General features: G+C 49.3%; 2 protein-coding genes across 6 annotated transcripts in view; one reads left to right on the top strand and one right to left on the bottom strand.

The window, feature by feature from the left end:
- Positions 1-1,716: 1,716 nt before the first annotated feature.
- Positions 1,717-16,565, bottom strand: Lhfpl7 (LHFPL tetraspan subfamily member 7). The gene is given in 6 exon segments (XM_087198635.1): positions 1,717-1,805; positions 4,828-5,067; positions 8,084-8,221; positions 8,406-8,421; positions 9,036-9,226; positions 16,487-16,565. Coding segments are annotated over 6 exon segments (753 nt in total).
- Positions 16,566-19,485: 2,920 nt separating this feature from the next.
- Positions 19,486-23,988, top strand: part of Kiaa1671 (KIAA1671 ortholog) — a 190,983-nt gene continuing 186,480 nt past the window's right edge. For 3 of the 5 annotated variants that reach the window (XM_021257138.2, XM_021257137.2, XM_004843332.4), the window contains exon 1: positions 19,515-19,592. The gene's annotated coding sequence lies outside the window, so the exon portion shown is untranslated. Of the gene's footprint in view, positions 19,593-23,988 lie in introns of all 5 variants that reach the window. The other 2 variants (XM_087198025.1, XM_004843333.3) reach the window with 2 other exon arrangements.

Here is a 23,988-nt window from a genome sequence, read left to right as displayed (position 1 = left end):
GAGGGCCTGCTTGCCCACCCACCACTAAGACAGCCCTGGCACAGTGCAAATGACTGGCGTGGCCACCAGCTCCTGGATTTTCCATCTCATCAAGATGAGGCCCAGGATGACTCCAGGCTCTTCCTGACTTTGCTTTTTCCAGGTCTGTGAGCACAAGGATTTCCAGCCTCTAGGTCCAAAGCTCCTTGCAAACAGTGAGCATCTCATCAGTTGAAGGAAAGAAAACAATCCAGAAAAATCCCTCAGTCTGTTGCCAAATAAAGGCAGTCTCTGCAAATGGCTTTGCTTTATGAGCCGGAGAATCACTTCCTTTGATGTTGCTAGAACAGTTCAGAAGACACAATAAGGACCTTGGGAGTGCTGTGAGGTTATTACAGCAAAAAGGCGCATCCTAAGTGTGAGTGGGTGAGCTGTGGACTGGGTTTGGGCTCCTCCTTGGTGGCGCTTGCCGCTCTTTATGCCTGAGGTTCAAGGCATCTCCCCATGACAGGCTGATTTGCACTGAAGAGCTTCCTGTGCCACTCAGAATGTACCACCAGTCTCCAGACCATTGCAGTGTGTGGTGGCTCCCCAGGTTTTCTCTTACTTTATACAAAAGCCCTCAAGAGCCAGGTATCATGGCACACACCTGTAATTCCTGAACTCTGGAAGGCTGAGGCAGGAGAATTGCAAGTTTGAGCCCTGTCTGCACAACTTAATGAAAGAAATTAAATCTCAGTATGAAGGTTCTGGGTTCATTCCCCAGTACAGCAAAGGCAGACACAGATGTGTGTGCACACCTGTGGTACCTTCTCTATGTACAGATGCTTTGGGGTCAACATTTGAGGCCAGAAGAGTTTTATCAATGTGAGCTTGAAGGGTGGGGGCAGAGGGAGCAAATCCAGGTGTAACCTCCACCTGACATGCAGTTCCAGTCAAAGCTCTACTATTGATCAGCTGTGAGGACTTGAGAAGTGACGTTACCTCTCCAAACCTCAATTGCCACCTCTGTGAAACGAAGGCTAACAAAGCATTGCTTCAAGAGAGCTGACCAGCTGGGCAAGATGGCACATACTTGTAATTCCAGCTCTCTGGGAGGCTGAGGCAGGAAGATGGTAAATGGGAGCCCAGCATGAGTGAGACCCTGTCTCAGAAAATAAAATGGGCAGGGGATGTAGCTCAGTGTGAAGGCCCTGGGTTCAATACCCATTAGGTGCAGAGAGAGAGAGTCATCTAATGTATTTTCATGCTCAACATCTTTTCCCCATTCTACACTTGATCTTAGCCAAAAGGCCAGAAGTGATCCTTCCCCAATTCTAATACAGCATCTTCGCTCCTATAGCCTAAGTGAGGCTGCTGACACCCGCCTCCCCACCACAGGTACGTGACCCAGTGCTGGCCAATAAGACTCCTTCCCTGGGATTTATCTATGCCACTTTTTCCTCTGGGCAGCCAAGCTGAAGTGATGCCAGCCTAGAGCTACCTGTGACTATTCTACATGTGGAGGGTGGGCTTGGATCCAGGTGTTCAGATGAATCCTCCCTCTCTCTCCTGCTTCCATTCTCCTCCATGCTGGCTCCTTCAGGTCCCATGCTGCACTCAGAGCCAATCACTGTGACCAGCTTGATTGGCAGAGGGGATCAGTTGTCAATCCTAAAGCCCAGGGTGGCCAGAGAGTAGCCGAGGGTCATTTCCCAAGGGAAGATGAGGGCCCTGCTCCCGGAGAACAGCAGTGGGTCATGATGGGCAGATCCTCACAGAGCGGCCCGTGTGGAGGTTGGAGGAATGGAGGCCTTTGAGGCCTCCGAAGTTCATGTGGCTGGAGGCTGGGCATGAGGGTGGAGTGGGCAGCAAGAAAGGCTGAACAGAGACCTCAGACAGACAGTAGAGAAAGATGCGTTCTTACCTTGCCCACTTTCCACCCCAACCCTGGCACACAGCCTTGAGCAGAATAGGCACTCACTAAATATCTGACAGGGAAATGAGTGCTTAAATTCTCCAAGACAGGAGGAATTGTAAGAAGGGAAGGAAGAGAGAGAAAACATATAGATCCATGAAAAGATTTAGTGTTTGAGAGACAACCATGTACTCACAATTGCCCTAAATTCTTTTCATAAATACATTTAATTCTCATCAGTCTATGAGACAAATTATAATAATAGAGGCTAATATTTATTGAACTCTGTGCAGACATGGCACAAAGTGCTTTGTTTACACAGACTAAAGTTAATTCTCATAACCATATGAGGTAAGCATTATTTCAGTCTCCATTTTATCAAAGAATAAATGGAACCTGAGAGCTGAAGTGGTTTCCCTGAGCTCACACAGCAAGGAAGCAGCAAAGCTGGTATTTAACTTAAGTATGTGCTGATTTCATACAACTGTAGAATGGGTTCTTTTATTTATTTTTTTAAGAGGAAAATTTACTGGGGAATAGGAATGGGCAACAGGAATAGCTCCTGAGAGACTGGAGGGGTCCCAAATGGGTTGCCAACAAACCCACTTCTCTTAAGAAAGTTTTAAAGACCAAAGTCACAGGGGTGGGTACAACATGGGTCAAATTATAATCAACCAAAAAGATTACAAGTATATAGTAGAAAGGGCATATGGATGCCATCATTAACCTTGGTCAATAATCTATGGTTTTAGTCTTGTCTTTATTTAGTTTTAGTAGTTTTAGTAGTCCAAATTTTAGTCATAATCTTAGTCTTAGTGAGTGGAAGAAGATGGCCCACCCCTCATGAGATAATCATTTATTTACACAGGAAATCTGAAAAGGGTGATACCAATAATCTCAAACTTCTGTTTATCCCTTAGGGAAGTCTGTAAATCCGGCCATTGTGAATTTAATTTTCATATGTGCCTCCAGCCACAGTTCCTGTGTATTCTCATCCTCTGCATTGACTCCTTTGAGGGCCTAGCCCTGTATCCCTTTAATACCTCTACCTAACTACCCAACTTGGCTGTCTGCAATATTCCTCCCACTAAGGAGGCATCCTTAACTGTGGTTAGGGAGATGGGGTATAGTTTCCATCTAGCTACCCAGAGCAGAGAAGGGGTGGTATAGGGAAGGCAGTCAGAGAGCCAGTCTAATGGGCCTTGAACAGAAGTCGTGTTGCAACCCAGCAGTTATGAACTCCCTTCACAAGGTCGATCTAAAGGATCCTGGTAAAAGGAGTCTGACACATTTGTCGGTTCCATCAGCATGATCACTTGGAGTTTGGCAGTGTCTAGGTAAGAATAAACAACTCTTCCAAGAAATAAAAGCACATCTGACCAAAACATGAACAACTAGAATGGAAAGGAAGATTGGGGAAGGAGCTACACAGACACTGGTTTTTTTTGTTTTTGTTTTTGTTTTTACTGGGGATTGAACTCAGGACCTTCCGCTTGCAGAGCAGGCGCTGGAACCACTGAGCTAAAGCCCCGGCCCCAGACACTGTTTTTGAAGGGTTGGAATAGCAATTGTAACCAGCTGCCCCTTAGAACTGTCAGTAGGGGTTAGTGTTGGAGCCCCTTTTTATATCTAGCTTTTATTACTATGGTATTGTTTTTATATACCCTTTGCTTATATTTTTCTGCTGGGTGTTTTTTTTTTCTATAGCATCTCTAAGTATAGTGACACATATATAACATACACATCACTAGCCTTTTTAAAAAAAAAACTATCATTAGGGCCGGGGATTTAGCTTAGTGGTTTCGCTGCCTGCTGTGCAAGCGCAAGGATATGAGTTCGATCCCTGGTACCAAAAAAAAAAAAACCAAAAAAAACCTATCATTTAACTGGTGGGCTCATGCTGGCTTGACATGTACCTCTTATCACAAGTAGCTAGAGCACAAGAGAAAGGCAGATAGCTGAGTCTAAAAGGAAAGGTTATCACCATAAACAGTCCTAGTTTTACATCTTTGAAGACTTGTACACCCAGAAGGCATGAAAACATTTAGCACACCATGAAATTAGTAATGAGTGTCACAGCTATATGGAAACCCTTGTCTCTTAATTTAGTTTTGTAACAAGGGCATCTTTTAATAAGAAAACCTTATTGTTTTACCCACAGAAAACAACCTTTTGATGATAGGCAGTGTAAACATATTACAGTAATATGTTTAGCAATGTTTTTGGGGGGTGTCTTCCATAAGGCTATGAAAATTGTTGGAGTCCCTTTAGTGAATAAAGATTGGAATAAATGTTTCCAGGCAGCTGCTCCTTTACTCATCAAGGAGAGTCTCATCCAGCAGTTTCCCCAAGCCTTCAGGGTCCCCATTTAATTATCTTAACAAAATTTTCAGATGACCTATGAGAACCAGATCATAACAACACATTATTATTGACCAATGGAAGACACTCAAGTTATTGTACACAGACAACAATATACATTGCATTTGTAAAATCAGTCTTGACATCATTTTGATCAGCTGGCAACTTGGGTGAAAGCATGTCCTTAACTCTAATGACACTTATCTATAAACCAACTTAAGTTGTAGGCATAAATATTTTAAAAAGGAAAAAAGAAAAAATTTTTGACCTTAGCCACTGTTGTTTGATAACCACAGATAATAGCCAAAACTTCTGTTTTGATGGCCACATGTAACTGTTTCTTCTAAAGGGACAGACTGTTAAAGGTAATTTTAACTACTTCCAGGGTGGGGGGTGCATTCAGGCCAGGTTTGGGTATAGAAAGAGACTAGGTGACACTCTTTGTAGCTAAGTATGTATTCCAAACTGGGGGATGAAGGGTTGCCAAGACTCCACCTACCCTGTTGCATATATCTACCTATGACAGTTTCTTCAGAATGGGCTCTTCTAGTTCCTCCTTCCTCGAAGGTTTTTATTTGATGGTTTCTCACATGAGGATGATTCAGTGTCACTGGAGAAGAATATGGCTCTCCCCTAGACCTTGGTCATGCGGGGCCATCCAATGATGGACAGGAGGCCAGCCAGGATGTTGTTGAGGATGGCAGTCACATAGCTCCAGCCGAGTTGGCACTTCCCTCCATGGTACATGGAGGAGCCCTTGCAGGCTTCTTTGATGAATGGGAAGGCCAGGCTAACTGGGAAAACCAGAAAGCCCACAGTGGTGGTGGCAGCTGGAGATACAGAGAGAAAAGCCAGTGTGTTGTCAAGGATCACTAGGCTAATCTCATCTCAGGACTCATTCACCCTGCTGTCCACCCTCCTACACATTCATCCATCAATCAACCATATCCTTATCAACTCATTCTTTTCATTGCTCGACCCACCTATCCATCTGCACACTTCAGGCATCTGCTGTTACCCACCTATCTACCCCTGTCCTCCATCAACCATATTGCAATCTGTCCATTTTCTCTATTCATCCATGTACCTATCCATTTGCCCTGCCATTAGTAAGTATATCCATCATTTCACCAGTGTATCCACCCACCCATTCATGCATTCACCAACCCACCCACCCATCCATCCATGCATTCATTCATCAAAACCGTTAGATGTATGGTGGCATACATCTGTAATCCCAGAACTCTTGGTCGTTGAAGCAGGAGGATTGCAAGTTTAAGCCCAACCTGGGCAATTTAGTGACGTAGAAAGACCCTATCTCATACAAAATATTTTAAAGAGGACTGGGAATGTAGCTCAGTGCAAAGGCCCTGGGTTCAATCCCCAGTACCAAGAAGAAAAAAAAATTGTTAAGAGGTACATCACTAGTTACTAGAGAAATGAAAATCAAAACTATAATGAGATACCACCCACACTTATTAGGATGGATGACTGCTGTCAGCCACAACAACAAAAAAAGTATTGCTAAGGATGGGTAGAGATCAGAGCCCTTGTGCATGATTGGTAGTTATGTAAAATGGGGCAGCTACTGTAGAAAAAATATGGTAGTTCCTCAAAAGATAAACCATTTCTATGTGACACAGCCACTCCCTTCTGGGTATATACCCAAAAGAATTAAAACGAGGCTCACCCACGATAAACCAGCATTCTTTACAGTAGCTAAAACATGGAAGCAACCCAGACATCTATCAACAGATAACTAGGTAAGAAAAATATGGTGCTGACATTCGATGGAATAGTTTTAGTTAATAATTTGCAAATTGACAAAAGTGTATATATTTATATGTAGCCAGTTGTTTTGAGATCTATATACAACTTTGGGAAAATAAAATCAGACACATGTCATAACCTGGATGAACCTTGAGGACATTATGCTCACTGAAATACACTGGTTACAAGAGCATACAAAAGTGGTATGATTCCACTCATCTGAAGTAGAGTTGTCAAATCCACAGTGACAGGAAAATGGTGGTTTCCAGGGGCTAAGGGGAGAGAAGGATGGGGAGATGGGGAGTTACCATTTCCTGGGTACAGAGGTTCAGGGTTACAAGTGAAAAGAATTCTGTGGATGATGGGGATGATTGCATAATATTATGAATATACTGAATACCACTGAATGGTACTCTTAAAATTGTTAAGATAAATTTACTTATATGTAATTTACCATGTTAAAAATTTGTTAAAGGGCCAGGGATTTAGCTCAGTGGTTTCGCTGCCTGCTGCGCAAGCTCAAGGACCCGAGTTCAATCCCCAGTACCAAAAAAAACAAAATTTTGTTGAAGTATTCCATGCTGCAGTTCACTGATATTCTGTAGGGGGCGGGGGGGCTTGGGACTCTGCCTGGCAGAAGGCCATCACCAGCCAGGTGTGGTGGCCTGTGTTTGTTAACACAGCACTCTTTAGAGGCTGAGGCAGGAGGCTCTCAAGTTCAAGCCCATTGAACTTGGCAATTGCTGAGTAATTTAGCAACTTAGCAAGAGTCTGTCTCAAAATTTAAAAAAACCTATATATATATAGGATGTCTGGGGATGTAGCTCAGCATGAAGGCCCTGGGTTCAAACCCAGGACTGCAAAACAAAACAAAACAACAAAGCCAGAGGCAGCCCCTTCACTTGGACATCCAGAGCCATGAGCTAAACAGACCTCTTTTCTTTATACCCAGCCTCAGCTTTTTCATTACAGTAAGGCAAAACAGACTAAGACAAATTGTAACAAACTGATGCCCCACCCCTGCCACAGACACTGCGAGCCAGTCCAGGACAAGGGCTGCGTCTTCATCCAGTGACTGAACAAACATCGGGAGGCATCTGTGTAGCACCCAGCTGGGTGCTGAGCAGCTGCAAGGCAGATGGCCATGTCACTGCCCTCACAGAGCTGGCCTGGCGGTGGGGAAAGGTGAGGTGACTGAGAGGCAGTGGTGCTGTCTCAGGGGAGTGAGTAGGTGCCATGAGGTGGGGAAGAACAGGTGGGAGAGGGGACCCGTCTGCCAGAGGTTGGGGCAGCCCTCACTGAGGCAGCGATGCTTTCACAGAGCCTGTCCACAGTGGGGAGCTGGATGTGCTGGGATCTGGAGGAGGGAACAGCAGGCTGCTGGAGCCATCTGGTGTGGGGGGGGCATACACCCAGCCCGGCAGGGGGGCTGAGATGAGGCTGGAGAAGGTGGGGCAGGGTCAAGGCGCCTCTGAGGCCACAGTAAGGAGTGTGGATTTCATTCTGTGCCATGGAGGGCGTGGAGGGTGTGGAAGCCATTTGGCCCAGTGATCTGATTTCATTTCAGCGGGACCTGTTTGTCCAGTGCATGGCACACAGACTGGGGGAGGGGGCCAGGGAGCCCTGGGAGGGTTAGAGGTGAGAGGCGGTGAATTCATGGCACGAGGGTTGCAGTCCAGGCTTGGGCTGGCACCTGCAGAGGCTGCGTGTGAATTAGAGAAGAGTGACCCCTCTCAGCCAGGGCAGCCTTGCACGCTCATAGCCTGGCAAATGGAGCATGGGCTCAATGTCAGCATCTGCTCAGCTCTTGGCCGGGCATACTTGTGCAATGCACAACCAACCCAACTCTATAGGGCAGCCCAGTCAAGGCAGCACAAAGCAAGTTGGATGGATGAGAAACAAAGGGGTACAGATAAATAGGACTGGACTTCATCTCCTCTTTCCCCAACTTCTGGGTTAGGAATACTCTACAGCCCTAGGTTTATCTCTGAGTTCTGATGCAGTAGGCCAGACTCTGCTCACAGCTTCATCCATTCATTCATTCATCTATTCCACAAATCTGTCCATAGCACTTACCTGCTGCTGCCTGCATCCCCGACACTAGGCCTCTGCCCCTCCTTGGGCACAGCCCTTTGGGGCCCAGGGCCCAGGACAGGAGGAGGACTGCAGTGCAGGCCAACAGGAGCCAGCCCCCAGGACCATCACAGTGGAGACCTGCCGGGACATGAGAAGGGGAGGGCGGGCAAGGGTGCTCCCTGCCTCTGCCTATTGCCTGGTGCTGAGTCCCGGAAGTGTTGGAGTCCTTTGCCTCAGGACTCGCAGGTAGTTAAATGCTAGAGCCAGATCCAGATGGCTGAGCACTGTGCATACCTTTGCTAGGTACCCACCACGTGTCCACAGGACCAAGAGAGCACCTGTTGATGCTGTGACATCACCTTTGTGATGGGCTTTGAAAGCCGTATAATCTTCCTCAGAGGTGCTGGACTAAACACCAATTGTTGATCTTCCCCATTGTTGATTTTGCTAATTTTCATTGTAATAGGGATTTTAACACCTTAGCTTTCATTTTCAAACCTAGCCAAGTTTAGGGTGGCCAGGGAGGCACGTGCAGGTTGTATTTTGGGCAACTCTAGAAGCAACTGGGATCATCATAGATTTGCATATTAATTACAGGGACTTTCCAGCAGATGGCAGTGTGGTGTCTGGAAAAAGAGATGCCTTTTCTTAATTCCCACAAACGTGCTATGTGGGCTGGCCGCTACCTTAGGAATCATCTGGGTGTTTGCTAAGTAAAACACAAGTATCCAGACCTCAAAACACATCTGCAAAGCCAGAGGTCCAGATGGAACTTGGCATTTTTGCAAAGCTCCAAGGATATTTCCAAAACCGTGTGGTCAGTTCTAGGGAGACTGAAGGTGTGTCCATAGACACTGGGATATGGAGGGGCAGGAAAGGACTCTCCAATCCCACCCTCAGGAGGCCAGCCTCTATCCCCAAGGGCCAGTGGCTTGATGGGCACAGGTCTCACCCTCCAGGCAGCACCAGACATGTCCTCCAGGGACCAGAAGGTCATGCAGCTCTGGTTCCAGCTGTCACCTAGAGGCTTGGAGCAGGTGGGCATCTGGAACCAGGCAGGGGAGATGAGGCTGAGGGCTGAGAGGCAGGTCAGGGAGAGCCCCAGGGCTGCCCACACGCTGCCCACCATAAGGGTGCCGGGACCTGGGGGTCAAGGGCAAGGTTAGTGGTGGAGAAGGCAGGACAAGGTGGCCCCAGCCAGGGTCAGACCCCAGGTCATCAGCCCTCTTCTGCCTGGTGATGCCACAGGAGGAGCCAACGACTACAGTGAGGCCAGGGTCTAACACATTCTGGAGATGAGCTTCCAAGTTCCAGAAACTGTATTCATGATCAGACAGACCTTTGAACGCTACCCACCCCTCCTGCACGTCACGTCATCATTATCAATGTGCAGGGGCCCTCATGTTTCATTCATTCATTTCTTCATTCATTTGTTCATTCGTACCCTGCCCAGCAACACTCCCCTGTGCAAAAAGGCTGCTTCTATCCGCACATACATGTTGGATTTCCCATAGCCACCCTGCCCATTAGCTAACTCCTTCCAGTCAGTAACCATTGTTAATTGTTTGATGTGTAGCATTGGTCTTTCCTTTATTTCTACCACACTGGGGATTAGACCCTGGGCCTTTGCCTTTTTTTTTTTTTTTTTTTTTTTTTTTGAGATAGAGTCAGTCAAACTTGTGACCCTCCTGTTTCAGCCTCCTGAGTAGCTGGGATTATAGGCATGCACCACTACAGCCAATGCGCTATATATCATTCTGTTTCAAGGTATTTTTGCAAAATTGGTCTACTGTATATGCATGCATTTTTCACTGATGTAAATGATATTATTTTGTGTACGGCATTCTTCTTCCTACTGTGGGCACTAAGCATCATGATTTTAGGATTGGTTCATGTTGCTGTATGTACATCTATTCCATCTGTCTTCAGTGGGGCTCCCTACAGGCAGACCCCAAAGGGGTCTTCATATCTTCATACCATCACCTGGGGCATTAGAATTTCAGTCTATAGCAAGAGCCTACTGAGAATGTGTAAATGTGATTGGGTTACCCATGTATTTGTTTTGTTTGTTTTTTGGGTTTTTTGCATTGTCTTAGTCTATAATAGAATACCCGAGGTTGAGTAATTTATAGAGGATAGAAGTTTGGGGCTCATGGTTCTGGAGGTGGGAAGTCTAAGAGCACAGAACCAGGATCTGCTTGGCATCCGAGGAGGCCTCGCCTGGCACAGGGTATCACTCAGTGAGGCAGAGCAAGCATGTCAGCTCGAGTCTCTCTTCCTCTTCCCATAAAGACATTCATGCATCATGGGAGCCCCATGCTCATGATTTCATTTACCCTTAATAATCTTCCAAAGTCTCACTTCCAAAAACCAGCAGCATAAGCATTTGAGGATTAAGTTTCCAACCCATGAACCAGTGGTAGGGGGACACAATTAGACCACACCTGGCATGCTATTGCTTTAAAGCCAAGTCTTTTCCAAGTTATGATAGAGGTCTTCGGATGACTCGACTGAGGCCTGAATATTGGCCAATAGCTTACCCTGTCCCTGACAGCCAGAAGGGAACCCAGAAGAGCAAGTGTTCTCAAGGGCATTCAGAGTTGGAAGCAGTTATCTGTCAACCAAGCCAAGGGCACGGACTTAAGACTTTCCCGGGCCATTGCTTATGACCTTGGGCTTCACTTTGGCAATCAAAGCCCAGGCAATATTTTCAATGTGGCAGGAATCCTAGGCTTGGAGACTGATGAGTCACTCTACCATTTCCCAGCTGTGGGACCCAGGGCAAATTAACCGATTGTTCTAGGTCTGTTTCTCCATCCATATAAGAAGATCATAAATCCCAGGGGCCAGGTAGGTTGGGTTCAATCACCGGGTTGGGGGATGTGGTAGAAAGCAGCAGAGAGGCCCAGATCTCCCCTTCCCTGACATGGGAGTTTGAGATACCTCAGGTCTTTGGAAACCAGGGGTGGACGTTGTTGTGCCATCGTCATTGGAAGGGGTAAAATGCACGGATATTGCCAAGGGAGGGCAGATAAGCCCAGGCAGGGTCATGTTGCTTGAGCTTTTTACTCTGGAATTAAAAAAACCTGCCTGGCTGCTTGCCGAGAAGTGAGATTTGGTCCCTTGGTGAGGGAGAACCCACACATACACACACCCCCAAAATCAGCCTATCCCGTGGGTTGGCAGGATCCCAGGGGTGTAATTCCAGCCAGGAAGCGGGAGGGAGGGGGGAGGTGGGTCCACTGAGACCAGTGATTTTGTCTCTCTGGCTCTCTGGACCAGTGGCTCTCTGGGTGTTTCTGACCTTGAAAAAGGATTCTGTTCTCCAGATAATGCTCAATGTCACCTGGGAAAATGATGCTGATGAGAAACCCAAATGAGGCATTATAACTTGAAACCATATCCGGCCAGACTCCAGTTAGCTGGAATCCACCCAGGGAAGCTTGAAATTGGCTGAATACTCTTCTCCTTGGACTCCAGACTTAACTTTTTCTTCTTTCTTTTTTTCTTTCTTTTCTTTTCTTTTCTTTTTTTTTCTTCAGTACTGGGGCTTGAAACTAGGACCTTTGCACTGAGCTACATTCCTAGCCCTTCCTTCATTTTAAAAAATTTTGAGACAGGGTCTCACCAAGTAGTCACTAAATTGTCCCAGACTGGACTCAAACCCGTAATCCTCCTGCCTCAGCCCCCCAGAGTGCTGGGATTCCAGGGATGTACCTCCATGCCTGGATCACATTTAACTTCTTTAAAAATAGTAGTCAGTATTTCTTGAACGTGCACCAATCTTGCTTCTAAACACTTGCAGTGGCTCATTTCACGTAAACCTCACGGCCACCTGATCAAGTATGTGATCAGTTCCACTGTATAGATGACAAAATTGAGGTTCAGAAAGTGATTATGGAGCTGGGACTTCAACTTAGGGATACAAGCTCTGACTTTCAGTCCTAAGCCCAAAGTGATTTTAAGGCTTAATTAAGTCCAAATCCCACAGGGCATCCCAGGGCTGCCCTGGGCTAGGGCATAGTCAAGTCTCCCCAAGCTCTGGCCAGGGAATGAATGGTCCCAGAGGGGCCAAGTCAAACCCAGAAGAAGCTCAGGAGGGGAAGTGGGGCTGAGGAGTTTAAAGGTGGCTGTTAGTACTTGATATGTCAAGCTAAGCCCCCCGCTCGCTTCCCCGTCCTCATCTGTACAGTGTTTGTCATTCATTTATTCAACTTTTATGTACTCAGCCCAAAGTCATCTCCTACCCTCTTCCCTGAGAATCTAGTGGTGAATACAACATAGTCCCTTTTTTCAAGGCACTTAGGGTTCTGTGGACAAGACAGACAAACAATATGGCCTGTCCATCCACCCATTTGTCCATCCACCCATTTGTCCATCCACCCATTTGTCTATTCACACGCTCATCTGTCCACCCATCCATCTGTACACTCACCCATCCATCCAACAAGTATTTATTAAGCATCTACTATGTCCCACGAACTAATCTAGGTGCTGAGGATTCAATAGTGAGGAAAACAGATCTTCCCCCCTACTGAAGAAGAGAGACAGTAAGGAATGAATAATACCTTATCTGGACATGAATAAGTCAGTGCCTTAGAGAGAAACAAAGCATTGAAGGCAGAGGCCAAGTGACCAGGGATGGTCATGGAAAACCTTCTGAGAAGGTGAACTTTGAACGGAGGGCTGAAGAAGGTGAAGCAGTCATGTGGATGTTTGGGGGAGGAAAATTCCAGGAAGACAGAGGAGCAGGAGCAAAGATCCTGTAGTGAGTGCGTGCCACATGGAAGGAAGTAAAGGGACCCATGTGACAGGAAGGAATGAAAGCAGGGAGCGTGGTGGACTAGCCAGCCATGACAAGGGTCAGCTTTTAATTCAGGGTGGATGGGGCGTTGAAAGACAGTCCTGAGTGGGGGGTATGCGTGACTCTTATGTTTTTGGGGGTTTTTTTGGTACCGGGGATCGAACTCGGGTCCTTGTGTTTGCGCAGCAGGTAGCAAAACCACTGAGCTAAATCCCCAGCCCTCTTATGTTTTTCATGTCCCCTCTAACTGCTGGGTGGAGATCAAGTGGAAGGGAAGGCAAGGGAGGGGCAGCAAGAAGGTGAGTCCCGGTCAGGTGGGATTTGGGGGACAGGCAGGCCGAGAGGGAGGTCAAAGAGTGCTCAGATCCTGCATCTACTTTGAAGACAAAATGTCAGACTGGATTTGCTGATGGAGTAGAGCTGGGGGTGAGAGGAAGCGAGGAGGCAAAGGTGTCTTCACAGCTTGGGAGCAGGCACCTGGGGCGGTGGAGCTGGCCCTGGGTGAGACCAGGAACCTGCAGGAAGAGCAGGTGTCCAGGAAGAGGGGACACTGTGTGAGTGAAGCTGCTTCAGCTGCGCACTGGCCCCAGCTAGGGGATGAACAGAGGACACAGGCCCAGCTCTGCCCCAGGGCAGTGCGGGAGCCAGACACGGAGGAAGGGCCTCATGCTACAGTGAGGTCCAAGCCAAGGTCTGCCCAGGGAGGCCTTTCCCCTGCATCTCTTGTCTTACTCTCCCAGCCCCTCAGCCAGGCAAGTTCAGGTTCTGGCTCTATTCCAAGCAGGTTAGCTGTGTCATCTGTGAAAAATTATGCAACAGTTCTGAGCCTCAGTTTCCCTGTTTGCAAAAGAAAAAAAAAGGCCATGCCCTATACCAATGAGATTTAATCTTTTGGAGGTGATGGATTCCTTGAAAATATGATTTAAAATTATGGTTGTATCCAGTTATAGTGGCATATGGCTGTAATCCCAGCACTCTGGGAGGCTGAGGCAGGAGGATTGCAAATTCAAGCTCAGCCTAGGCAATTTAATGACTTAGAGAGAACTTGTCTCTAAAGTAAAAACAAACAAACAAAAAAGGGCCAAGGATGTAGCTCAGTGCAAAGGTCCTAGGTTCAATCTCCAGTGTGGGTTTTTTTTTTCTTCGTCTTCTTTTTGGTAGCAGGGATCAAACTTGGGTCCTTGTGCTTGCAAGGCAGGTAGAGGAACCACTGAGCTAAATCCCCAGCCCCCAATCTCCAATATGAAAGAAGGGAAAAGAGGGGGAAACTGCCCTATGCAGACTTGAAAACACACACACACACACACACACACACACACACACACACACACACACGACTGGATATGACATCAGGGCTCCTGGGCCCCTGAGGCCCACTCTGGCCCCTAGACAGTGGCCGGGTCCTCCCCCCAGCTTCCTCTGCTCACCCTCCTCACTTCGATGATTCTTCCTTCCTTCCTGGAGCAGCACACTGCAGGTGAAAACTCTCCAACATGGCTCCCCTGCTTAGGGTTATGCTTTGGGCACAAGTCTGTGATCCCCTAAAAGGTCTCTGCCTTTGAGGGAAATGTGCAGGTCAGGGAACAAAGCCCAGGCATGTGACAAGTGTGTGTTTTCTTTCTCTGTTCCTTAAATCAATAGCCTTGTGCTGCAGGTGGCTCAGTGGGCTGGGTGGAGAGAGAAAAGCCAGCCCCAGATGCGGGTGGGGTGAGGAGGGCAGGGTGTTCCTGGGTAGAGAAGGGACAAAGAGGGAGTAACCGGGCCAGGATCACGCACAGTGCAGGAAACCTGGCCACTGTGATCTCTTTCTGGCCTCCTAATTCTACTGTGGGGAGCTGGCTTACATATTTTCCAGTAATTCTCCCAGGTCCTCCCTATGAGCTATGAGCTTCCCAGAATTGGGCACTGTGTCTTAAGTATCTTTATCCTCAGCATCTGGCATCTGACTTGGCAGAGTATGTGCTTGTACTGTGTCAACTTTTGCTGTACATGACAAAAGGGGAACTCATACTGGCTCAAATAAGTGTGGGAATTTATTGGCTCACATAACTGGATCTCCCTCTCCTTCTCCTTCTCTTTCTCTCCCCTGTTCTCTCAGCTGAGTTTTCTCAGGCAGATTCTAACAATGTCTGCCTCAGAAGAATCCAAGCTCACATCCTCAGGTGAACCCCAAAGTAAAGAAAGTTCTTTTACTCTGTTGTTACATGTTTGCAAAAATTGTTGCACTGATTCATTCTCACTGAACAAGACAGCTGTCTCACTGGACAAACTTGGGTCATGTGCTCACCCATGAGCCAATCACTGTGGCCAGGGAGACAGGATGCTCTGATTGGCCAGATCTACTTCCTGTGTCCTGGGTTTGGGGCTAAGGTTTGAATTTGGGGCTAGAGTAGGGATGTCATGGGGTTCCTGCACCTGGAATTCTTTGGACTGAGGGTGGAGGATGGGTTTCCAGGAAGAAAACTGCTGTGCTGTTTGCAGAGCAGGGATAGATCCCTGGTGGGTGAGAATAAGAGGTGTCACCCCACTGCTCAGGAAACACTGGTGCTGCCAGAAGCAGGAGGATCCAAGTTAGGCACAGAAAACCTTAGTGAAGCTGGAAACACAGGCACAGGCCCCTGCTCTGCCACCTGTCCTTAGTGTGACCTTAGTTACAGCACCTCCGCCTCTCTGGGCCTTAGTTTCTCTACCTGTAAAATGCAAGCATATGAAGTAGGTGGTTGCCAGGGATGCCCCCGACTCTATTGATTTGTTTGTTTTTTTTAAGACAGTCTCCTCAGGCTGGCCTGGAATTCTCTATATAGCCCAGGATGGCCTTGAATTCGTGGTGATCTTCCTATCTCAGCCTCCCAAATGCTGGGATCACAGCTGTGCATCACCATGCCCAGCTTCATTTATTTATGTATGTATTTATTTTTCTTTCAATCAACGTTTATTGAAAGGCTTTGGAGGAACCTGGTTCCCAGTTCTGAGGTTTTGGACCTGTGTCAGTTTTGATGGATATGGACCTTTCCAGGTATGCTCAGCTTGGTCTTTCTGGGCCACCAGCAGTGCTGGCCACTGTCCAGCATCCACTGCCTCCCACTGCAGGGATGCGGACTATGTCATGCTCGTGGCTTCCAACACCCTCCAAGCAGACCTGGCCTGAGCCTTTGAGGGAGGCAGCTCTGGGTCCTTCTTTGCTCTCTCAGGTGAACCTCTGAGCAGGAAGGGCTTCCCTGTGGCTGCCTGTGACACAGTGGCCCGATCCAGATGCAAAGAACAGGTGGGTCCAACCATGACCAGTGCAGACAGGAGACAGGTAGGACCAGAAAAGACGTCCTTGCCCTCTCCCCTGGAGTGATCAGCTTCATGTGGCTTCTCTAGAGACACCTGAGTGCGTGAAGGAACTCCCAGCTGGCTTTGCTTGAGAGCCTGTGGCCAGCCCTGTAGGCCATGCCTTGTATTTGTTCTCTCTTCTTCCCTGCTTCCAAGTCCCTTTTCCGTCAAATCCTTTGCTGGGCTGAGATTATAGTCCCAGTAAAACATTAATTACCACGTAAGATTTGTCTCTGGCTCTGTTTTCCAGGGGAACCAGATTGAGTTATTTGCTGTGAGACCTTGGGCAATTTACCTAGCCTCTCTGAGCTTTAGATTCCTCAACTGTAAAAAAGGAGATAATAATAGATCATTTCTCATAGGAGTGTTGTGGCATTTAATAGGACAGCAAGGCAAAGTATTTGGCTTACTAAATGATAGTTTCTTTAGTACCATTATTGCCAGCCAGACACTGGATCAGATCATATGAAAACATTCATTCAACACTGAATTCCATAAATATTAACTGAGTGTGAGCTCTGTTTAGTGCTATGCTAGTCTCTGCTCTCAGGGGACTCACACTGTAGCAGGTGAGACAGAGGAAATTGGGCGACTGTACTACAGCAGAATCCCTGCTTATGGGGACTTCTGCATCTCCTCCCACTCAGCTGGTAGTCCGGGAGGGCTTCTGGGAGATAGTGATGTTAAAGCTAAGGCCCGAGGGACATGTAGTCATTAACCAGATGTTAGCCAGGCAGAGGGAGAAGTATGGGGGAGGGGGAGGGTTGGCCTGGGTAAAGGTCTGGTGTTGAGGAAAAACATTTCAAAGAACACACTGCAAGAAGCAGGTAAATTACGAGAAGACATAGTGGATAAAAATCCATCCACAGAAATGCCAAGAGTCTTGGGATCCAGTGCTACAATGTCCAGTCCAGTAGCCATGGCCACATGCGATTATTTACATTTAAATTAATTTAAACTAAACACAATGTAAAATTCAGTCCCTCAGCTTTCTGGCCACATCTTGAGTGCTCAGTGGCCATCTGGGCCAGTGGTGGACAGTGCAGATGTGGTCTGGATCACTGCTGAAATGCTGCTACTCAGAGCTGCCAGACAGGCAGGACACATGCTGACTGATCTGGACAGGCTTCTGGGAGGAGGAGGCAGAAGATGGCAGGGATGGTTCTTGGAAAGTCCCTGGGTGGCGCTGTCCTGTAACCTCAAGAACAGAAAGCCAGGGCTGGGAGTAGTGGTAGGCGTGCAGATTCTGGAACCAATGCCGAACCTGACACCTCTTCGGCTCAGGTACAGTATTCTAGTGTGTGCTGCCTGGCGGCTTCTCATCTCGGCACGAGATGCAAGAACGAAGGGGAGCCAGACAAGGCGAGGCTGAACCAGGAATTCCCGCCCCTTTGGGGCCGGAGAACTCTGGGAGTTGTAGTTTGGCATTTCTGGGTTTGCGCCCCTCCCCCCTAAAAGCTGACAGTCGTTGAACAGCTGCCACCGAGCAGAATGGGGTCACCGCTGGGGTCACAACTGGATTAAGAGTCTCTGATGGGAGGTGTCCTGATATGATGGAGGTGAGGTGATAAGCGGCAAGACTGAACTGGCTGAGGAGCTGAGAAACACGGAGTATTCGGCTAAACACTCCCCCTCCCCCCTTGCATTCTGGCTCACCGGGACTCTCCCAGGAGAGACGGAGGTTCCTGGGAGCGGGAGGTGAGGGGGCTATCAAGGATTGGCCTCCACGTATTTAGCCTAGAGAGCACTATGGTGTGCCCAGCCCTGCAGAGGCCTTTGGGGGCCAAGGGTGAGCATGGCCTCTCCTGGAGGCTCTCTACAAAGACGAGCAGATAATCATCTGCTTCTCCGCATGTAATATACTGCTTAAAGGTGGATTTGGAGAAATTTTAACTTTTTTTGCAGTACTGGGGATTGAACCCAGGGTCTTTAGTACTGAAGTATATCCTCAGCCCTATCCCACCCTTTAATTTTATTTTTTCTTTAAGTTGCCCAGGAAGGACTCAAATGTGTGATCCTTCTGCTTCAGCCTCCTGAGTAGCTGGGAGTACAGGCACCCACCACCACCACAACCTCCCAGCATATTCTCTGCTAAGCACCTACTGAATGCTGCCTGTTAGGCACACAGCAGTGAAGCAGCTGGGAGGATGTAGACCCTTGCGGAGTTTACAGATATTGCGGAAATAATTGCGTAAGAAAACTGAATTATATTTATGACGTGTGCTAAGGAAAATTACAGAGAATGAAGAACTGAAGGACTGACATTACTTGTGCCTTTACTGTAAGTTAGACTGCAATAAAGTTGAAGACAGAGACAGGAACACCATATGGCATTGCTTCCAGAGGATTGTCAGGACACTCTCCTGCCTCCTTCTTACATGGTTGGTGGGTGTAAGAAGGGTAACCCCACATGATCCTTCCTACAGAAAACTCTTTGAACTAAGGATCACCATGTGGACCCCGGTACACCAGGGTTTCTTAGCCTAGGAGTTCGAGGCCAGCCTGGATAACATGGAAAGGCCCTGTTTAAAAATAAAAAATATGGCCTGGTGTGGTGGTGCACGCCTGTAATCCAAGCTCTCCGAAGGATGAGGCAGGAGGACTGCCGCAGGAGGCCAGCCTGAACTACATAGGCAGAACCTGCCTCAAAAAAAAAAAAAAAAAAATATATATATATATATATATATATACACATATATATATATATTTATGAATAAGAACAGCTGAACAGGAATTTCCTCTTCCAAAGGTGACTTCCTATGATTCTCTCAAGTTGTCCAGTCTCCAGACTCGGCCCCCGCGCTCCCACACCAACACAAAGGCAACTGGCTTCCTGCACAGCAAGCGCACGCAGAGAAGAGCCGAGTGCAGCCGCCCAGCTCGCCGCGAGGGGCGCAGGAGACTTGGCCGGCTCTGGCGCTCCTAACGATTCCCTGGACCGGCCCTCGGCGAGCGTCTGCTGGATTTCCGGGCTACTCGAGGCCCTGCGGGGCCGCGGACCCGGCAGCGAGTCGGTGCCCATTGCGGGGCACCCAGGCCAGGGTCTTGGGGATGGGCCCGGGGACGCGGGAGGGGCTGTGAGCTACGTCCCCGGCCGGACGCGCAGGGCCGGGTCGAGGGCGGACCGGATGCCCGGGGCGAACTCGTGACCTCTAACCCAACGGTGGTCCCCCGGCCAAGCGCCAGCGGGCAGGCGGACAAGGTCCCGCGGCCGCGCTCCGCCCCGGGGCTTCCGCGCACGCGCCGCCCACCGCGGTTCCTATGGCGACGGGGCGCTTCCCACCCGAGGCCCCGCCTCCAGCAGGCTAGGCTGCGCGGGCCGCGGTGGGGCAGGTGCGGCTGCTGCGGGCAGGTGGTGGAGCGGCGCGGGCCGGCTGCGGTGCCAGGGTAGGTTGCGCGGCGCCCGGGGGTGGGGGCCAGCCGGTCGCCCCGGGTCTCGACCTGCTAGCGGGCTGGGAAGTGGCTGCGGGCAAGGGCTGCCAAGTTCCTGTCTGTCCGAGGCCCGGGTAGAAAAGTTGGCAAAGTTGGCCGAGGAAGAGGCGGGGAAGCAGTGGATCCCCTGGGCTCTGGATCCGCGGGGACGGGGTTCCTGGTTTGGGAGCGGAAAGACCCGTCTCCTGAGACTTGAGAGTGGATCCTGCGGGAAAGATTCCGCACAGGGCGACCAATGGATCCCTCGCCGCCCGGCTGGCGACTTGGGAGTTGATCCCAGGAGGGGATCGGGTGCCGGCGGCCTGAGGTCCTCTGGATTCCTCAGCCCGGGAGTGACGGCGGAGGGTGAATCAGAACCGAGAGAGAGAGAGTGGATCCCTCTCTACGCCGGTCCGAGCCTTGGGAGTGGATTCCGAGAGGCGATCTGGTGGCCAGCGGCTTAGGGATCGCTGGAGTTCCGGAGTACCCAGCCTGGAGTTGCTAGGATTAGGACGTCCGTGCAGGTTGGAGGCCCTGGTTGAGGACAGTGGGGACGAGAGGAGCCCGGGGCGAGGGGGCCTCTTGGGGACCGCAGGGTGCGCGAGAAGGGCAGCGCGCCGGGCTCCGGGGGCGCCCTCCCCACCGGGCCTGGGCTTCTCTCCGTGCATCAGCGGAGACACCCAGATGGGATTAAGGATCAGTCCCCCAGGCCAGTGTGGTTCCCGCCCGGGTGGCAGCGCCGCCAGAGCTGCGGGTGGGGCTCGTGGAAGAGAAAGACACGTTGACCTCCATCGGAGCCTGACCTTTCTACACCTTCCCCAAACACCTTCGCCCTGTTAACCCTGTCCCTGTCCCGGAGCGGGGCGCTTGTGACCTCCGCGCACCACCTAGGTGCCTGGGGCTTCCTGCGGACTGGCCTTGAACTTTCGCTGGCCAAGAGCAGCCATTACCTTTTGGAACGGGAAGGGCTATACCTGTTGCACAACGAAAAAGCTGCTTCTTTGTGACCTTGGGCAAAATACTTAACCTGAGCTCTAGTTCACCCTCTGGACAAAATGGGGTGGGGGAGATGTCACACTCCTCCCGCTTCTGGAGCCCTGGCAGGGTGAATGGGCACCGTAAGTGTGAAACAGGCAGGGGCTTTATAAATATCAGTGCTATGCATTTTCTTTTTTTTTCCCAGCCAGTCATTTCCCTTGTCCCATCCCCCAGCTTTCTCTAAGGCATCTAAAGCAAAGCTCCAGACACCCAGCTTGCTGTCTTCCTGACTGCAGGATTACAGACTTGTATTACTTGGTCTTTCTTCCAAATGGGTCAGTTGCCCCTTCCATTCCCCCCTAGCATAGAGAGAAGCACTGGGGTTTGGCTCATCAGTAACTAGGACATTTGGACAAGGCTTCTTCCTCCTCCAGCTTTTCTCTTTGCTGATCCATCAAGGCTTCTGGACATACATGTGTCCTCCTCCAGACACTGGCACCTCACACCTTCCCCTGAACACAAGAGACAGTTGCTGAGGGAATTGTGCAGTCAGAAGCCCAGGACTTGACGGTGTGGTAGTGGTGGTGAGGAATCCTTTTTAAAGGATTTGTGTGCTTGACAAGGGTGCAATTACCCAGGAGAAGCGCACAGTTTCAGCTCCCAGTGTCTGGGTGCAGGTTTCAACCTGGCACTCAAACTGGCTGGCTCACCCGTGTGTGCTGAGCATCTAATACGTGGAAGACATTGTAGGCATAGTGTGGCCCCAGGGCAGTTTAGGATCCTCCTCCTGCAATTGCTATTTTGGCTTTGGAAATCAGCTTGCCCTGCTATCTAGTGCCCGCTCGTGTAGCCTTCACCCCAGATCTCAGCTGGGCCTCATACCCCCCTTGGAGGACCCGAGGGCTGGTCTTATTCAAGCTGACCTTGGCAGAGACCCACAGAACTAGCTGTCTTCCCCTGAGCATCTGCCCTATCTTAGCATCACCAGCAGATTTCTGTGACCAACTCAGGGGCCTGGGGCAATATTTTGTATGTGTATTTATTCATTCATTCATTCATGGACAAATAATTCAAGAAACTGAGTCAAAGATGAGGCTGCACCCATCCTTTAGGGGTGAAGCCTTTGTGAAAATGGTTATTTGTCTATGAGGGCAGGATGGTGTTGAGGGAGGAGGGGCTGATGCCTTAGGGTATGTGGAGATGGGAGTGGAGATCAAAGAGTTGAATTTATTGGACCACTTGCCATGGGAAGAGGTTGTTGTCATGGGCCCCAAGGTTGGAACAGAGACTTAGAGGTGGGCCTGGAGTATAGGGTGCTGGCCAGGGCCAGTCCAACCAGACTTAGTGGTTTGGAATTTCTTCCAGGGCAGTTGTGGAAGCTGCCCTGGCTGATGTGGGGAGGCTGGCAGGGAGGGGCTGGCCAGGAGGAGGCTGGGAAAATCCAGGTGGACAGACCTGGACCCAGGCAGGGCAGTGGTGCTGAATGGTGCCCCTAGAACTTGGACACTGGTCAGTGTTGGAGTCAGAGGACTCCCTCGAGTGGAAGACCCCTTCCTTCCTCTCTGGGGAAGGACAGCCATGAAAGTGGTGGTCTTGATATTGTATCACTACTTGATTTGGTTCAGCAACCCCCTGAGCACCGCTGTCTGCCAGCCCAGGGTTGGCTAAGAAACATTGCTGTGGGAAAGTGCGAGGTTCACTGGTCCCTCTCACAGATGCAGGACTCAGTGTGTGCCAAGGTATTTGCCCCCATCCATGGCACAGCAGGTTTGAACTTGCTCCTAACTTGCACTTTGCAGATATTTGGAGTTAGTGAGGTCCAGGAAGAGAGAAGTAACAGGGTGGTAAAGTTGAGTCGGGGACAGCAGGGGTAAACTGAGGGGGCTTCCAGGAGGAGGCAACCAGGGCCAACTAAGGGCCAGCCTTCCTGATGGTGGCCTTGGCCATGTACTTGTGTGGAGACTTAGCTTCCTCATCTGTAAAATGGGCTTGTGTGTGGGTTAGGTGAACCGGCAGTTCAGGCACAGGATCTGTGCTCAGGAAGTGGAGAGTGTGATCATTGTCAGTATAGCTTGTCATCTGGATGCAATCCAGGCAGGCGGAGCTTTGCCCAACCTGGGATGTGTGTGAGGAGGGACCAAAGGTGACATTTGAGCTGAGTCGGAGGTGGGGGCAGGGGCATTAAAGAAGGAGCAAGTACCCAGGAGAAAGCACAGCTCCCTGGGGAATTGTGCACTATGGCCAGAACATAGGGTGTGTTGAATGACTAAAGGACCATTAACAACATAAATTCTTTGCACTTCCTGCTGAGAAGTTCCCTGAGTATACAAACATGAAGGCTTTGACAGACTGGGGACACAGAGGAGGACAGGGAATACCTATCTAGGAGCTAACACGCTACCCCAGGAGTGTGAATCCAGACAAGCCAGTTGCCTCTTAGAACCTCAGTTTCTTCCTGTCACATGGAAGGATGGGATTGAATATAGGCAAGGCTTGTAGCACCCCAGAGCAATCATTTTGTGCTGGAATCTGGGCTACTTTCCTTCATTCCTTGTCTATTCACACCAAGCGCAGGAAGTGCCTGCTTTGGGGACTCTCCAGTTGGAATTAATGAAACTGGAGCTTTGAAAGGTTATGCAGCTGAGAGGTTTGCAGAGGTGGGATTTGAACCCAGACCCACCTGCTTCAAAGCCACTCACTTCCCAGCTCTGTGGCCCCTAACACGTAGAGTGTTCACTCCTATCATTCACCTCCTGCCATGTTGAATTGAGGGATGGACACACATTTGCATATTTTTCCCCTTCAATGTGATGAATACCTTACTGAGCATCATGTGGGGAAAGCCCCAGGCTTGTGAAAGAGTCAGAAGGCCCCCTGTCCTCAGGTAGCCTCTGGTGTGGAAGGAAGAGATAAGTCTGCAGTAATCATGGACTTGACTTTGAGCAGGAGTTATTGCTGTCACATCTGTTAATTGCTCAGTTCAGAGACCTTTGAGATATTTTACAGCCTTGTTTCCAATAGAATAGGAAATATGTTTCCAAAGCCTGATCATTGGCTGTTGACATCACTGAAATGCTAAACACACATTAAAATGCAGTGGAAGCATGAAAGTAACGTGTAACACACCAAACGCTTCAAGGTGGCAGGATGGAAGTCCATGAAGTGGAAAGTGGTTCTGCTACTACAGGTTCTGATTCTGCGTTTCAGAGACTGAGCAGTTTCTCCAGATCCTGTCCATACATTCTCTCTCTTTCTTTCCCAATCCCTATCACACTCTGCTCATTATCGCAGTTATTTTCTTGTCCACTCTGGAGCCAGAGGGATGGAGTTGAATCCTGGCCCTGCTGCTTATCAGCTGTGTGCCTTTGGGCAAGTGACCTAACCATTCTGAGCT

Source organism: Heterocephalus glaber, unplaced genomic scaffold (genome assembly GCF_053883595.1).
Source record: "Heterocephalus glaber isolate CG9 unplaced genomic scaffold, H.glaber_assembly_v1.0 deba00001687, whole genome shotgun sequence".
Lineage (NCBI taxonomy): Eukaryota > Metazoa > Chordata > Mammalia > Rodentia > Bathyergidae > Heterocephalus > Heterocephalus glaber.
Note: the sequence above shows the minus strand (reverse complement) of the source record. Positions and strands in the feature narration are given on the sequence as shown.